The sequence below is a fragment of the Solanum verrucosum genome, unplaced genomic scaffold, assembly GCF_900185275.1.
Source record: "Solanum verrucosum unplaced genomic scaffold, falcon-dt-bn FXZP01000208.1, whole genome shotgun sequence".
Lineage (NCBI taxonomy): Eukaryota > Viridiplantae > Streptophyta > Magnoliopsida > Solanales > Solanaceae > Solanum > Solanum verrucosum.
This window is the reverse complement of record NW_026020329.1, coordinates 2,554,201-2,570,862: the sequence shown is the minus strand read 5'-3', so window position 1 is coordinate 2,570,862 and position 16,662 is coordinate 2,554,201. Positions and strand designations below refer to the sequence as shown.

Below are 16,662 nucleotides of genomic sequence, written 5' to 3'. Positions count from 1 at the left end.
ACTGTTGGATTGGTGTAAATTATGCCACAGTAAACTTGAATCTCCTTAAAGAAAGCGAGTATCTGCGCCCCAACCTGAATTTTGTTTTATTCATTTTTATCATTTTATTTTCAAGTGTAATTTAATATATTTTTGGTATATCACACCAACATTAATATAACAAATTTACCGAAATAAATATACATTTTTTCAAATTATAAGAGTGAGATAGAGAAAAGTAAAAGTGGAAACCATAGCTTGAGCTAATTTTAAGTAGTCAAACGACAGAATGACCATTTTCAATAATTTGATGATAAACGGTCCATTTTTGGTTAATACAGAGATCAAACAGACATTCTGTCTAATTTTTTTTTGAATGAGTTCAGGGGTAATAAGACCTTAGTTTAGTTAAGATGTGTCTCTGGGATTTCGGTCATAGTATAGGGGTATGTACCTTATAGCCAAATTATACAAACAAGGTCGCTCATAGCAGCTTAAACTATAGTTACAGCCTGTAAATATGCAAATTGTAGCTAAGAAGCCTAATTAAGTTCATTATAGTGACTATTTGAGAAATTTCCTCTAGAGATTATGGTGACTTTGACGGCCCACATAGTGTTTATACTTTCCTAAATGCATGGTGGCCTCTATGACCCAAACAGACTTGTGTGCTACCTGTTTATTAAGTTTCTAGGAGTAGCAATGCAACTTGAGCTTCTTAATTCCAACTTAGAAGAAACATATCCACAAGGATCTGAAATAGCTGTCTCAAGAGAATAAAGAGATATTGATAGACTTTAACACTGAAGAAAGTAGGGACTATTCCTACCTTGTTGATATTTTAGATGAGGTGAACTTGTGTGGCATGAGCTTAACAATACTTGACTATAATATCTGGATTCTGGAATTCTTCCGACTGTCCAGTCAATTCACTACATAAAAAATGATCTTAATCGGCTCTAATTAACGACAATAGTTCAATTGCCGTTAAATATGAATTTTTAGTAGCAATTAACACTCTTTGTATATGTCCCTAAAGCCTTTAGCAACAATGGATCTAATAACACTTAACTAATGCAGGTAAACACTTTAGCACTCTTTTATCATACACATGCAACATACTAATTTATCTTTTGGGAGATCAAGTGGGTAAAATGATTAGTTTTTGCATAGATTGATAGTCTCACATATAGTAACATTGACAGTTCAAATAGCCAATCTCATTAAATATAGATATATTACAATAGACTTCTCAGTTTACAAAAAAGCTTTTCCTTCAAAGCACAAAACTATTTCTTTCCTTCTGTAATCCCCCATCATACACGATGTGCCAAGGTTCCACTGCTTAGCTTTCTTTACAAAATTAGTTTGATATGTTGCAATTGGTTAAAATGATAGGGGTCAAAGGTTATTGATGAGAAAAGACAACTGAAATGTGCGGAGATGATCTTGTAAGTCTTAGGAACTCCTGTGTCATTTCAGCATGATCTGGAAACGCATCACTCCCTAAGAATGATGCAGCAATGACAAACTTTTCTAGCACGATCGCATGTTTGACCAAATATTTCACCAATGGCAGCACAAACTTATTTACACTTAGTAGCCCCTAAGGTTATCGAACTTGACAGTCTTCAGATGTGGAAATGAGCCGTCAAAACTGTGTCTCAAACCTCCGGATTTGTTTATCCTCGTTTGTGTACCTTAACAGCAGGTCCTGTAGGAAAGAAACCGCCATGTTAACCAGTTACTCTCCTTAGATGAAAACCGGAAACCAAAGAGTTGATTTGTGGATAGAATAAAAAGGTCATGAATTTTTAAATTGAAGGAACATCTAAAGTGCTTAGCAAATGTTACATACAATGTAGTACATGCAAACAACAACAAAAATGGTTCAAAGCTTCATCAAATCTGATCATATACCCCCCTCGCATGAAGGTGAGAACAATCATTTGTGAAGCGTCTTTTTCCAACAACTTCCAAAAGTTCACTCAGAAATCATTTTGATAGCGACAATCCCCTATGGTGTCTTGAACATTGTATTAGAAACATTTGGGTGGAAGACCGCCCTTATTTTATTGTGAATGCTCTCAAGGGAGTTACAAAAACTTTTTGATCCTTATGTCAGCTCACATGTTATTTGTCTCACCTTTTTCTCCTTTTTAGTTCTTGTGAAAACAGCGTACAATGGGACAAATCTCCACAAGTCAGAAGATATTGTTGTGAAGCTCCTTTTTTAGTGAAGTAATTGGTTTAATCATAGAAGGCATCAAGAAGATGCAGAGATACACAAATAGAGAGTAAGGCTACATTGTAGCTGCAAAAAGCAAAAGTGAGACCTTGTTAACTACATTACTTTTGAAAATTATTAAGTACTTAAACTAGTTATGTCTCAAATTGCAAATGGGAGTCCTCCTCCTATTAGGGGCTTATCTTTTTTTAACACGTAAGGAAGTCACGTCCCCCCTTTTCGTAATACAAATAAAGGTCTAAAAGAAACTTACTCTTGATGCATCCTCAAACCAATCAATGACCAATGTCTCAAGATCCAATGAGCTCTGTAGAAAGCTGCAAATTCCAGGGAAGTCCAACTGGTTGTCGGCTAATTTAAGGACCAACCAATTCCGGGCTTGATGGTGGAGACTGCCACCCTTTCAACTCCAGAATGGACAGGCACTTGTAAACCAAAAAGATAGAGTAGAATATGTCAAAGCATGGAAATATGACATATTTGATAAATGAGATGCAAACCGTTGAATAATTCATAAAAAATAGCTTGGACTATACGACTGTGATTTTCCACATCAAATCATAGTTGGTTTGAAAATCCAAAGACGGACCCATAAACACTTGGAAAACCCCATAAATACGACTTAAAAGTAAGATCAATGTAAATCAAACCAAATTTTACACATTGTTCTATCAATTGCAAACTCTTTACTCTTGAGTACTTAGCAACTTAGTTATCAAATTATCCCAAGTAGTGACGATATTAATGTTACTATAGTGATGATTCAATAGCAAATAAAAAAAATCGTGACTTTTGGATAGTGAAGAGTATGAATAAACCTCGATGCACCAGCTACTCATTTCAAGACACTCAACATGGGCAACACCATGAAGAAGTTCCTTCAAACAGCTTAACTCCTTCTCTAAGTTGCTTTCCTCATTCTTAAAATCAAAATGTAAACGAAGGATAGCATAAACAAGTGAAGAAACATTTCTCTGCACGATGCGTATCTGACTACACAATCCCAAAATTTCCAAATGTTTAATATGCGGGGCAATTATTTCAAGCCAAATATCATGATTCTTATCGTAGTACTCTTCTATCGTCAATACTATCATCTTCACAGATCTAATTTCCAGACGTTGTATGCCCGAAACTTTTTGTAATTCCAAGCGTTCCAAGTTAGGGCAACCAGATAATACCTTTTCCATAGAACCATCCGTCAATTCCATGAACCCAATTGAAAGAGAAACCAAATTACTCCGATTAACACTACCACAAGGGTTCAATTGACAATGATTTAAAACCAATGCCTTTAACGACGAATTTTTATACCCAAACTGCGGAAACTCATAATTATGTTGACTTGTAGTAATAAATGAAAGTTTAAATACTTCAACATTTGCAACTTTAGTAGCGAAATGTATCCATAAATGTCACGACCTGATTTCTCAAGTCATGATGACACCTACTATAACCCACCAGTAGGTAAGCCACCCCGTAACCCGGAACAACAAGTAATGGGTCTGAGGGTAGAAACTAAACAAGAGTAGGCAAATAACAATATAAACAGGCGGAAGCAAACCAAAAACATATATACAAATAAATATCCCTCCCAGAACCTGGAAGTCACTAGTACAGAGCTACTAACAAAATGAGTACAAGTCCCAAAAGTGGACAACAGAGACTGGACTGTCTCGAAAGGTAAAAGACAAGTCTATATATACAGATGGAGACTAAAATAATACAAAACGTCGTGTGCTCACTCCCGTCTCCGGATCAGTCTGCTCCAAGCTCGATCAACGCTGGCTACTAGTGCCCGGACCTGCATCACGAAATAGATGCGGAGCGTAGCATGAGTACCAAAACAACCGGTACCCAGTAGGCATCATAGGCCGACTGAACTTGAAAAGTAAAGGCAATATGAAAAGAAGGAATAACACAAACCGAAGTCAAGAACTAAAATCTAACTAATAAGGGAATGCACACGAGTGTACAAAAACTAACTAAAGTAATCTATAAGCTAACTACACTTAACTGGGCCCCCATAAGCCCAGAAGGTACACTCGTGCGCAAGTTAAATAAAAACCCGAACGGACCCCCATAAGCCCGACGAGTATACAGAATAACTATAACTAAAGAGAATTGCATATGAGAACCCAAGAACGGAGAACACGAATCAGAACCTCAACCCTAATTAGTAAAATCTGGCAGTACGGAGGCCGGACCTCTAACCGGATGCTCACCAGAAGTACCCAAGTAACCAATCACAAATATCAAGTATATGAGGCCGAAACTCTAACTGGATGCTCTATATAAGTATCTGGGAAATAGAGGCCGGACCTTAAACCGGATGCTCTATATAAGTATCTGGGCGATAGAGGCCGGAACTTAAACCGGATGCTCTATAAAGGTGCCAATGTAGCTGTTGAAAGAGTCCTAGTCGATCCACACTCATAAATGTCCGTGGAACGCCGTCCATACTTAGCCAATCAATGTAAGTCCTTGGAACCAAATCGAAAATCAAATTTAAACCGCGAAGTAGAACTAGTGTCGCCGATGTAACTCGTAAAGTCGTAACATCGGGGAAAATAAGGATAACTATAGTCGGAGAAAGAGTATTGCCTAACTAAGACCCAAACTATCAGACTTAAGTCTGCTACACCAGTCTACAGGGATCTAAGCCGGCCGAGCGACGTCAGGGCAAAACTAAGGCCTATTAGATCCGAATAATGTATTTCTAAGGCAAGCCCTAGTCAAACCTAAACTAAGGCCCAACATTCTTCAAATAAACAATAATTAAGCTTGCAAGCACTCCACGTAGTGAGGAGGGTCCGTTAATAACACAAAGCATGCTCACAGTTACCCGATATTTCCCGAAATAGGCCGAAAACATGATTTCTTAACACCTATGCAAGATTCAATAACTACCCAACCCAAACCCCAACTAATCAACATGCATTCACATTCTCGAGCTCAATCTAAGAGAGGAAAATCGTAGCCTACCTGTAGGCCAATCACACGCGCTTCAAAATCACTTCTCCGGATCTTTCCATTTCCGAACGTCCTCGAAACGCTGCCCCGCTATCAAAAATAGAATCACAACATTATTACAGTCGTTTAGACACCAAAATCACAACAAACGGAGACGGGTCAATTTCGGGGTCAAAACTGGAAAGTGGGACCCGCGTAGGAAATTCCAAAATTAAACCCAAAAGCGGGTCCTAACCAGTTTCCCCAGCTCATGTCCCAAAATGGGACACAATTCGGGGCTCGGGAACAACACAATATCAACATGCAACTAAAACCCAAATTTTCTCAAAAATTAGAAATGGGACAGCAGTTGAATCAGTGTATTTACCAGAAACTGGAGCTCTACAGTGAAAGCCGACAACACCACGACGTTCTCCTCGAAAAACCACTTAAGATAGCCTCAAAAATCACCAAAATCGGATCTAAAATGGCTAAGAAAACAAGTCTAAAAAATTTCTAAAATTTAGCTCACAAAAGGGTGCGGTAGCAGGTATTTTTAGAAAATTACCTCAAACGGGGACTCCAAATCACTATCCGAGCTCACCAACATGTTGTCCTCGAAAAATATCACAACTTTGCCTTTTGAATCGCCCAAATTGGTTGAGAGATGAGAGAGTTATGAGGGTTTGGAGTTTGGGAAATGTGTTGCTGTTTTTCTGCATTTATTGCAGAAAATCTGCAATAATTCCAAAACTTAAAACTCCGATGGGGTGCTCACGGAGTTCGGAACCCCGTGCACGCAAACGAGATATGCAACCATACCAAATTCGACATTCCAAACTCAACGGCGCAGTCAAAATTTCCATCAGAGGTCATTTCGATAAAAAATGGGTCCCACTTCCAAAAGTCATTTAAAGTCAAAACTCACAAAAGGGCTCAGAAAGATATCGAAAACCTCCAGACATAAAAGAAGGGTCAATCTAGACCAAACTCGACATTTCGGAGCTAACCACGCTGACAGAATTCTCATCCGAGCGCGTTTACTCAGAATGTTGACCAAAGTCAAACTTAGGCTTAAACTTAAAGTTAAAACGCCTAATCGCACCGACTCACACTGAAAACCTCGAAAGTCATGAAGACCATGCTACTAGCCTAAAATGACCCTTCTGGAGCTGATGGAATCGTCAAAATTGGATTCTGATGTCATCTTCTTGAACTTTTGATCGAAAATGATCATTCAAGGTTCATAAGTTCTAAAACACAAAAACTCGTACCAAGACCAAACGAACGACCAGGTGACCGAACTGTCAGTCACAACAAGTCATAAATGACTTGGGGTCGCTATAGGAACACTCTAAACGACACACAGAAGGCAAGACACAGAAATGACCATGAGGGTCTTTACAATAAATCAACATCTTTAGAATAAATCTCGTCATACCTAAGGCACCCGATACTAAATCTCTTGATTTTCTTGCAAGATTTCCAATAATAAAGCTCTCTATGGACGGAGGCCAGGTAAGCAACAGTGTCATTTTGATTTCCACTATAGGGGAAAGTGAAACAGAGTGATAATGGAACGGACATCCAAAGAAATCGCCATCGTGTAGAGAGTAGGTTGGTTCGCACAACTTGTTTTGCGTCCTACAACTTAAAGAGGATGTAGAGTAGAATTGGCTCCGGCAGATCACTCAGCCGGTCTCCTCCTCCGGCCGCCGCCATGATTTTCTTCTGCCTTTCCATGGAGTATAGATAACCTTGGTAATGACAAATTGAAATGGAGTAATTGCGGTTTACCCACAATAATATCCTCAAAACCTGTGCACAAAACTATTAAAAATCCCTTTTCTAAATTTTTAGGATTTAAAAGAGAGTATAAAATTGAAAAAGAAAGAGAAAATGTCTTAAATAAGAAGCAAAATTGATACATATATATTATCGACGTCTAACAAATTATGCATATATAGTAACGATGTTTAATCTTATATCTTATATTACAAATTCCAATGAGAAATCAGGTGATATGCTATTCGACGTCCCAAAATGTGAGAAGTGGAACAATCATCACGCCACAAGAAGACAAGTTTTCCAAGAATACACTAAACATATATCAAACACTTGACACAATACACCTCCAAACGGCCAGGTATTATAATTGCTATTGACTACACATCTAAATTTGAGAACATGTATTAAAGTTGCAATTCCACAGAAGTATCTCTGATTTCATCGATTCTAAATAGAGTTGAAATATATGAAACTTTAATATTGCATTTCAAATTCTTCCAAAGCTGGATAAAACAAAATAAGAATATCATTTTATCTATCAATCTTACACCAACTATTGGTGAAATGTCAATACCTCACTCGAGGATAGCAAATCAGTCAATTGTCTATTTTTTTAATCATTTCCTCCATTAAATCGGGCTCACAAGTTCAATTGGACCAACCACACAAGCTCTTTAGCTCTCAGAATATAAGATTGTTTCAAACATTAGCATTCAACTATACTATTAGGAGCTGATTAACACCACATTCTTTCGCTGCTTTCCTAATTTGCTTTACCACCATACTTTGCAGCATTTTCATAGGGATTGTGCTTAGATCCCAAGGACATTTATCAGGTGGAACCTGAAGTAGAAACAACGTTTTGCAGTACAGAACATAAATCCTGATAACCTTGGAGTCACTTGTTTCAGAAAGAGGTTTTGCTATGGGAATTTCACCAGAATTCATATCAAGAGTTTTTACTCTAGAAACCTCATATACTCTGATATCAAGAGTAATCCAGGTTAGAACATTCCTTGGTGACTGGCACCCGCTAACACTACCCCCTAGACATGACTGGCACCCGCTAACACTACCCCCTAGACATGACTGGCACCCGCTAACACTACTTGTCGGGCGTACCAAATATCCATACACTTACCAAATCAATTAAGCACAAAGATAAAATATGAGCAACTCCAAACTCATTAAAACAAATTAAGTAAATTAAGGATTGATAGTTCGGTCCATATCCAGTGTGGGCTTTTGTGCATTGAGAGGATCGGGAAGGACGCGCCATTAATATACCAGATATTGTGTACACGATATACGCGGAGTAGTCAAGTGCGGAATGGATAACTGTTGAAAGCATCTAAGTAATAGTCCACCCCAAAATAAAAAAATAGCAAAACATTAAAAAGGAAAAATGAAAAAAAGGTAAAAATAAATGTCCTTAAATTATGTAAAATTCAATAGAAATGTCTTTTCAAAATAATTTAGTATAAAATATTCCTATTGTCAATACTTTAGTTTAAAGTGTTCATTCCGTTAATAGTTTGGTTCAAATACTCGTTACCTTGATCCAAGTAAATTAAGGATCTATAGTTCAGTTCATATCCGATATGGGCATTAGAGTATTGAAAGGATCTTTCCCTGATATGAGAGGATCGGGAAAGATGCACCTCTAGTGTACCAATTATCATGCCCACGGTATACGCTGAGTAGCCAAGTGAAGAATGAATAACTGCTTAAAGCATCTAAGTAGTAAAGCCACCTTAAAATGAGTGCTCTCCCATTCCAACTTAATTCCCCAGAGATTCATGTAGCACAGTCGAGACAATGACAAGTTCTTTGCCCCTACAGGAATGGAGTGATAGAAGTATTTTAGAGAATTCAAGAGAAGATCACGGTGAGACGAATCGTTTATCATTACATTGGGTGTTTATCATTATGTTGGGTGTCAAATGAAAGTGCAGTGATGTATGCATTGTAACCATAAATTTAACTCAGTTCACCACGTTTAACACCCTTAATTGGGAACTATATTTGGGTGGTCATTGATTAAGTTTGAAATATAATTTTTGGCGAGCTTTGTAGAAAGATCCTATTTTCAATTAGACTACTCATTCAATTCATATACATAATATGATTGTGTAATATACTATTTCCCTAACTATAAATATAATAAATTATAGTTGAAAATAAAATAAAATAAATGAATAAATAATCATTTAAGTTGAGGCACGGATATCTCACTTTCTTTAAGGAGATTCAAGTTCACTGCGGCATAATCTACACCGATCCAGCAGTAACACTCTTGACTTGTCCCCTCTAGGATACAACAGCCCAACAACGTCAGACAACTCTAGATTTAGTTGAAGAGTCAAAAGCTCCACATGAGAACAACTTCCTTCAACATATAAATATTCTCTTTTGTATAATGAATATAGCTAAAGACCTGGAATATTTTTCTTTGTCTCAACTCTCTCTTTCACTATACTAACCTCAATATGAATTTCTCATCCTTTCTTACATTATTTCTCTTCTTACCAATACAAAGTAAGACCACACTATTTATAGGTGAGGAATCCTTTCTTATAATAAATAGGAAGATAATGGGTAGTAAATTGCGTATATGAATAGCCCAAATGTTACCTAAGTTACAGTGTATAATGAGGTAGAATAATGGGTGGAATCAGTGGTAGATCATGACAATAGTGGTTATAAGAGTTGCACCAAAATAATAGTTACATTTTGGTCAATTTATACCCACTAACATATACACTTAATATTTTAATAGATAAATGGAGAAGAGCTAAACATCAGTTGTACAGTCTCTTGCCACAAACATAGAGGTCTTTAAACTACATGGTGACATAGTAATATGTTTTGTTTTGCTAGTGACTGGTTACTATGGTGAGTCTGCTCTGGACTGAAATCGCTGAACCACTTGCAAGAGCCCAGTGGTACACGAATGATCTTCTGCTCGAAAAGATCATTCTTGTTCGAGATTAAAACAAATGGTGAGGTCTCTTTGAAACAGGGATGTCTGGCCATATTTTACAGATTGTTCTTTGACATGCATCAGGGCCATACAAAATACTGCAACGCCAACATCTCCATTCAGTAGCATCCTTCATCCATTCCGTTGGCCTTTACTCTAATTAGCTGGTACCTGTCACGAAATGAGTAAATTATTTGGATGAGTACATAACATTATGGAGTTTCAAACTATACTTCAGTTTCCCCCTTTTAACAACAGAAAGTGGACTTGTGCCTTTCAAGAAAGGGAGTAATAGGGTTCAGTTAGGAAGACATCCGGCTCGTGTTGCACACTGGATAACAGATTTTACTTTTTGGTCCGAGTATTACTTCTTCTCGACAATGATGTTCGACTAGACACAAAGCATCAAAAGGGGCATGCAACAGGCATTTCCAAATGTTTGTGGATATACATAAACACCTAATAAATTTCCAAGAAAATTTCTTAGAGAAGCTTTGACTTCAGATATAAAATAGTTAATGAAGAGCAAACAGATCTTCTATCAGGTGACATGCAATAAATTAGTCAGACAGATCCAAAAAGGAAATACCTGATGATGCTTGTTCCAGAGCTTTCAAGTCCAAGTAAAAGTAGCTTCTGAACCAATGATTTTACTCTGAATAATTTGGAACACTGGTATAATTGTGAGGTTCATCCCTCTGTCCATGGGGCTGACCATGAGGTTCGGGGAGACATTGCACATTTGCAAGCTGAAATAAAAGATAAGAATGATCTGTTGAAGGAACAGCTGATGTAGGGAGTTCCATCTTTACAAGAGCCTTAGCTGAATGTAACATAGACATATGCACACTTTTTCTAGTAAACCATCTCATATCAGTATCACAATATAGTAATCAACAGTTAGCCCATGTCTTAATTCTATAACATGCCAATGCATGATTTTCTTCAAGTGGCAGGTTCTCAAGTTTCCACAAAAAAAAAATAACACGTCGAAAGAAACAAGCCCATTGAGTCGTAATGAATCAAGAAATACAATTTCTGCAAAATGACATTCAACCTTAGATCAAGCTTTCTTACATGATTATCAAAGAAAAAATACATTGTGCTTAGACATTAAAAAAACTACAAACAGCTATTTTGTATTGGATACTGATAACTAGAATCCAAATCTCGTCTATCAACTATAAACCAATTTCAAACCAAAATTAAAAGGTTGTTATGTATGTCGCGATCACAAAAAAGAGAATAGTGTAAGATTATCAACAAGGAAAGACAACTGAAGCTTGCGGACAGGATCTTGGAAAGCTTAGGACCTCCTGACGACATAATTCCAAAACACATCTCTCCCTCTGAATTCGCAAGCAATGCCAAACTTCTTTAGTGCTGTCGCATTCTTGCACAAACATTTGATCAATGGATGTACACACTTATTTTCACTTGGTTTTCCATAAAAGTTGATGAACTTGAAGGTCTTTAGATGTGGCAATGAACAGTTAAAACTATGTGTTTCAAATCTCCTCCGTCGTTCATCCTCATTTGTGTACTTTGACAGCAATTTCTGCAGGAAAAAATCTGATATATTAACCAGTTATTCTCATCTAAGTAGAAAGCAAAGGAGTTGATTGCAGACAAATTAAAAAGGTGATAAATTTTGCCAAATCCCCTTTTTGGAAGAGGATAAGCTGTCAAAAGCCCCTCTTTGTAACCTTTTATCATTGTCTATGAAACATAACAGTTTAATGATTTTTTTTTCCCTGAAGCACTAAACATATATCATCTTTCACTAATAGTTTTGTATTAATTACATGAAGTAACAAAAATAAAGGTCTAAACGAAACTTACTCTTGGTTTAGGATGGCGCCAGTCAATGACCAATGTCTCAAGACCTGATGAACTCGATAGAAAGCTGCAAATTCCAGGATAGTCGTACGGTTCTAAGGCTGAGTTAAGTTTTAAGAATCTCCAGCTTGATAGTGGAACAGGCCACCCTTTAAACTCCAGTATGGACAGGCACTTATGAACCAAATAGATAAAGCAAAATACGTCAAAAACTAGGAAATGCAACATACTTAGTAAATGACATGAAAATTGTTCAATAATTCGTACAAACAACTTCAACTATAGGACTGTTTTGCCTCAAGCCACATCGAAGTATTCAAGGCTGGCTTGGAAATCTACGGATTGATTTTTAAACACTTGGAGAAAACCCACAAAGGTAGGCGTAAGGTTTGTGTACGCCACACCCCTTCCCTAGACCACAAGTAGAGGGATTACACTAGGTATGTTAATGTTTGGAAAAACACATTAACATGACTGTTTGATAAAAGTGGTGTTCGGGCCAGTTTGTGTGCACCTCAATTAATTCCACAGGAGACTTGCAAATTGCCACTTCCTACCCACAACACGTACTAGGTAACTTTGTCAACCAAGGCTACAACAGTAGGGAAGAATCACTTAATGTTTTTCTCTCTTGAGAACTGAACGTCACGGTGTTCAACCCACTTCATTGACCACTAGGCCACACCCATTTTCATGACTTAATAAGTATGATCACTGCAAACCAATCCAAATTTTAAATGTTATCTATCCTAGAGTAAACTCTTTGTTCTCACAATTTCCGTCATAAATAGAGTAATTTTTTTTGTTCAATAGGCCATGAGGATGTTATTCTTTAGTACTTACAAACATAGTTATAATATTATCCTAAGTAGTGATATTGTTAATGTTACTAAACTGATGAATTCAATAGCAAAGAACAAGTCTGCGAAATGAAAAAGCAAAATCTACCCTCCTTCTCCAAATCCTCTTCAAGGTCGATGTAAAAACAAAACATACCTCGATGCACCAGGGACCCAATTCAAGATTCTTGACATTGGCAACGTGGTGAAGAAGTTCCTGCAAATATCTACACTCTTTCTCCAAATTCTCTTCAAGGTCGACGAAATGAACATTTAAAGAAAGGACTGCAGTGATAAGTGAAGCCACATCTCTCAGCTGAAAGTGTATCTCATCGCAACACAATCCCCGAAGTTCTAAATGTCGAATATGTGGGGCATGAATTTCGAGGCAATAGTCTTGATGATCAACACCACATTCTCTATCATAAATCGTTACAATCAATTTTCTCAGCTTCACAGAGCTGATATCCAGACGATGAATACCAATAACTTTATCTAACTCCAAGCACTCCAAATTAGGACAACCTGATAATATTTTTTCCATTACACCCTGTGTCATACCCGCATCCCCAATCGAAAGAGAAACCAAATTACTCCATTTCACATTACCAGAAGGTCTCAACCGGCAACATCCTAACACCAAATTCCTCAAAACCGTATTCGTATACGCGAATTCAGGAAATTGATACGCAAAATCTACAGACTCAAAAAAATAAAATTTCAACGTAAACTCTTCAACCTTACCAATATTAACAGCAAAGTGCACCCACAAATCAATATCATGTTCAATAAACTCGTAACTATGAGGAAAAACCCTAAATGATTTAATTTTCTCGCAAGACCTCCAATAATGAAGCTCTCTATTAACAGAAGCTGCGTAACCGATAATATTTTCTTCTTCGTCAGAGTTAAGATCATCTTCTGAGTTGAAATAGAGTGATGCCGGAACGGATTTCCAAAGAAATCGCCATTGCGATGATAATGCGCTGGTTCGAACAACTTGTTTACTGTTTGGTAACATAGAGAGGATGTGGAGTAGAATTTCCTCCGGCAGATCAGTCAGCCGGTCTCCTCCTCCGGCCGCCGCCATGATTTTCTTGTGCCTTTATGAATTCTCAATTGCAGTTTTGGTAATGGCGAATTGAAATGAGAGTAATGGCGGTTTATCCAACTACGATTTCTGTGCACAAAACTATGTAAAAAATAGGATTGAAACGAGAGAGAAAAAGATTTAAAAGAGAAGAAAAATGTCCTAAATAAGAAGCAAAATGTGGTGTTCTGACTAGCTTTTAGGCATCTTTAACTAAATTTGTGGAATACATGTCGCCTTTACCAGCAATACTAGAATAGATGGAAAGAATTATCTAATGTTTTTTGTCTTTCGTGATTCATTCGTAAATTGATTTTGATTCTCTATTAACTTTTTTCTATTTTAGCCTACCTTTCTTTTTATCATTTTTGAAAAGTTGATAAACTTGGCCAGTATGCAAAAAATATCCCCCCTTATCACAACAAGGCTGGAAAAAAAAGAATTAACCACGGCCTTATTTCTTATTTATCAAGCTCGGGACTAGAGGAGCATTTTAGGAATTTGAGGTATTGCGTGTAATGTAATAAGGATGAAGTTTCATTTATATAGTAATGTCCCTATGTTTTGAATCTGGAACATTAGGATTCTCAACCACTTCATTGCGGTTGATTGGTATAATTAAGTGAAAAAGAGACGAATATAATCCTCAATTTTGCAATTCAGAGCATATCTCTCGTTATAAAATTTATTCAAATAACGAGCTTATTTGAATAACGTGACGAATAAAGTTGACCTACTTTGATTGATATGAACATTCAATCAATCATTATAAGCCGTATCAAAAGCATCATGATTTGATAAAATTTGAATTAGAAAATAATTCAAATTTTAAACTCTTGGTCTAGCTCAATACTCAGCGGAAGACTTATTCAACAATATAGGAACTTTGTTGCAAAGATTAACTCAATTGTCTCAAAATAAAGGTCTATTTTTTTTTTAAATCTTTTCCTTCCCTTCCTCCATTAAATCAGGCTCACAAGTTCAATTGGACCAACCACACAAGCTCTGTAGCCCTCATAATATAAGGTTGTTTCAAACATGATACTCACATTAACATTCAATTATAAGGAGTAGTAAGCTATATATAAATATAACCATCCTCGACCCACTACTTCAATCCCCCTGAACAAGTGTTAGAAAATATATCTTCACAACAAACACATAATGATATGCACAAGAATTGGTTCCATAATATAATAATCAATAAGTCCAAGTAAATGTGCAAAAAAGACACTAAATGTCTCAAACTCAATCCACACTCAAAGCTTGTCATAAACGGCAGAAATTGGAAACGAGAACAAAATAACCTAACACAATTCATACAAAGTCTTGCAATATATTATAGTATAAATAAATAAAAACATAATATAAAATGAAATGTCATATAAGAAAGATAAATAAAAAAATTAAAATAGATATATGTGAAATTGAATAGAAATGTCATTTCATATTATTTAGTATAAAATACTCAAAAGTGTTATTCTGTTAATAGTTGGTTTAAAAACCCACCACCTTGATTCAAGTAAATTAAGGATCTATAGTTCGGTCCATATCCAGTGTGGGAGTTTGTGCATTGAAAGGATCAGGAACGACTGTAACAACCTAGAAAACTAGTAAGACCAAGCTAGAGCTTAACATAAACTAGTAGGTGAAATTAGAGCCTTACATGTGAGATTTTGAGTTTGATGTTTGGTTTTAGGTTGTATATTGACTTCCCGAGATTAGGTTGAGGTGTCTAGGGGTTAAACGTCAAGGTACGACCCCACCAAAGACCAACCAAGGGTCCTTGAGGGGGACCCTAAAGTCTAACCCCCAAGGTTGCCTAAGTTCACAAAAAATTGTCAAATGTGTGACCTATGGATTGCCATCTACGGCCAGTAGATGGATCCACGGCCCGTAGGTCATGGGGCGTAGGTCAAGACCATGTTGAGGAGCTTCAGGTCATGAACCAAGAACCTACAGCACACCCCTAAGACATGGCCAGTATGTGGATTAATTTAGTTAATTCATTTTTAAGTTGTTTTCATTAGGGGTCATTTAATATGGGTTTATTTCACCTATATAAAGTATTTTAGGTCATTAAACACCTATTAATTCATTATAACCCAACTACCTCCCCTCCAAAAGTCTTCTCTCTAGAACCTCTATTGAAGAACCAAGAAAGAGATCAAGGAAAACTTGAAGAAGGAAGATTTTCAATACGAATTTGGTTGGATTCTACACCTAAGGTATGGGAGTTTTCATCCTTGGGAAGCTATCACTTAAGGATCCCTTTCAAAAGCTTTTATCTCAAATCTAGAAAACCCAATTAGCTAGGGTTTCAACTCAACCCCATGGATTCCTTTCAAGGCTGCTTTTAAAGGTTGAATTATGTTTGTTTATCAAGGAATTACTGATTTTATATGATTTTAACTTAAATCCTTCAAGAATCCATGAGTCCCCCAATCCTAGCTATGGTTCTTCTTTACATTATGAATGTTGATTACAAGTTGGTCCAATTGATTGGATGTGAATAGATTATGATGAGATTGCATAATTTTAGTGTAATTCTACATGTATACTTGATTAATCTAAGATCCTATAATGAAATTGATATAGTCTAGGGTTATGTCATGAAAGAGGTAAATTGAGGGTTTAGATGTGACCTTCTAAGATTGATGAACTTCTTTATGAATTGCCTTAGATTAGATGACCTAGACATGAATTGATTTGATTATGGCTTATATGATGGATCATGGTTGTGTAGTATTGAGATTGGGTAGTATGTCTTCTATTTGATCATAATTGATCAAGAATGAGGCATGTGGTTAGGTTACCTTAAGAACTAGGTATACATGATGAACATGTGAGGCATTGCTTGAGAGTAAGGCTTGTAACATGAATATGACTCTTAGGGCTTAAAGGGTAAAAGCTAAAATGAATATACTAAGTATGTCAAGGCTTT

General features: G+C 36.6%; 1 protein-coding gene and 1 pseudogene across 1 annotated transcript; both read right to left on the bottom strand.

Moving 5' to 3' along the window:
• Positions 1–1,387: 1,387 nt before the first annotated feature.
• LOC125836052 (F-box protein At5g03100-like) lies at positions 1,388–6,901 on the bottom strand (annotated as a pseudogene).
• Positions 6,902–11,213: 4,312 nt separating this feature from the next.
• LOC125836015 (F-box protein At5g03100-like) lies at positions 11,214–13,721 on the bottom strand. The gene is made up of 3 exons (XM_049515107.1): positions 12,786–13,721; positions 11,793–11,963; positions 11,214–11,508 (listed from the first exon to the last, which is right to left on the bottom strand). The coding sequence occupies exons 1-3, from the start codon at positions 13,716–13,718 to the stop codon at positions 11,257–11,259; spliced, it is 1,356 nt and encodes a 451-aa protein (XP_049371064.1). The 5' UTR covers positions 13,719–13,721; the 3' UTR covers positions 11,214–11,256.
• Positions 13,722–16,662: the final 2,941 nt, after the last annotated feature.

Bases quoted from the DNA above. Each gene is read 5' to 3' on its own strand.
- LOC125836015 (XM_049515107.1), bottom strand. From the start codon at position 13,718: ATGGCGGCGGCCGGAGGAGGAGACCGGCTGACTGATCTGCCGGAGGAA. The intron at 11,964-12,785 runs GTATGTTTTGTT...TTGGTTCATAAG, and splicing joins TGGGTCCCTGGTGCATCGAG to TGCCTGTCCATACTGGAGTT. The intron at 11,509-11,792 runs GTAAGTTTCGTT...TTTTTCCTGCAG, and splicing joins GGCGCCATCCTAAACCAAGA to AAATTGCTGTCAAAGTACAC.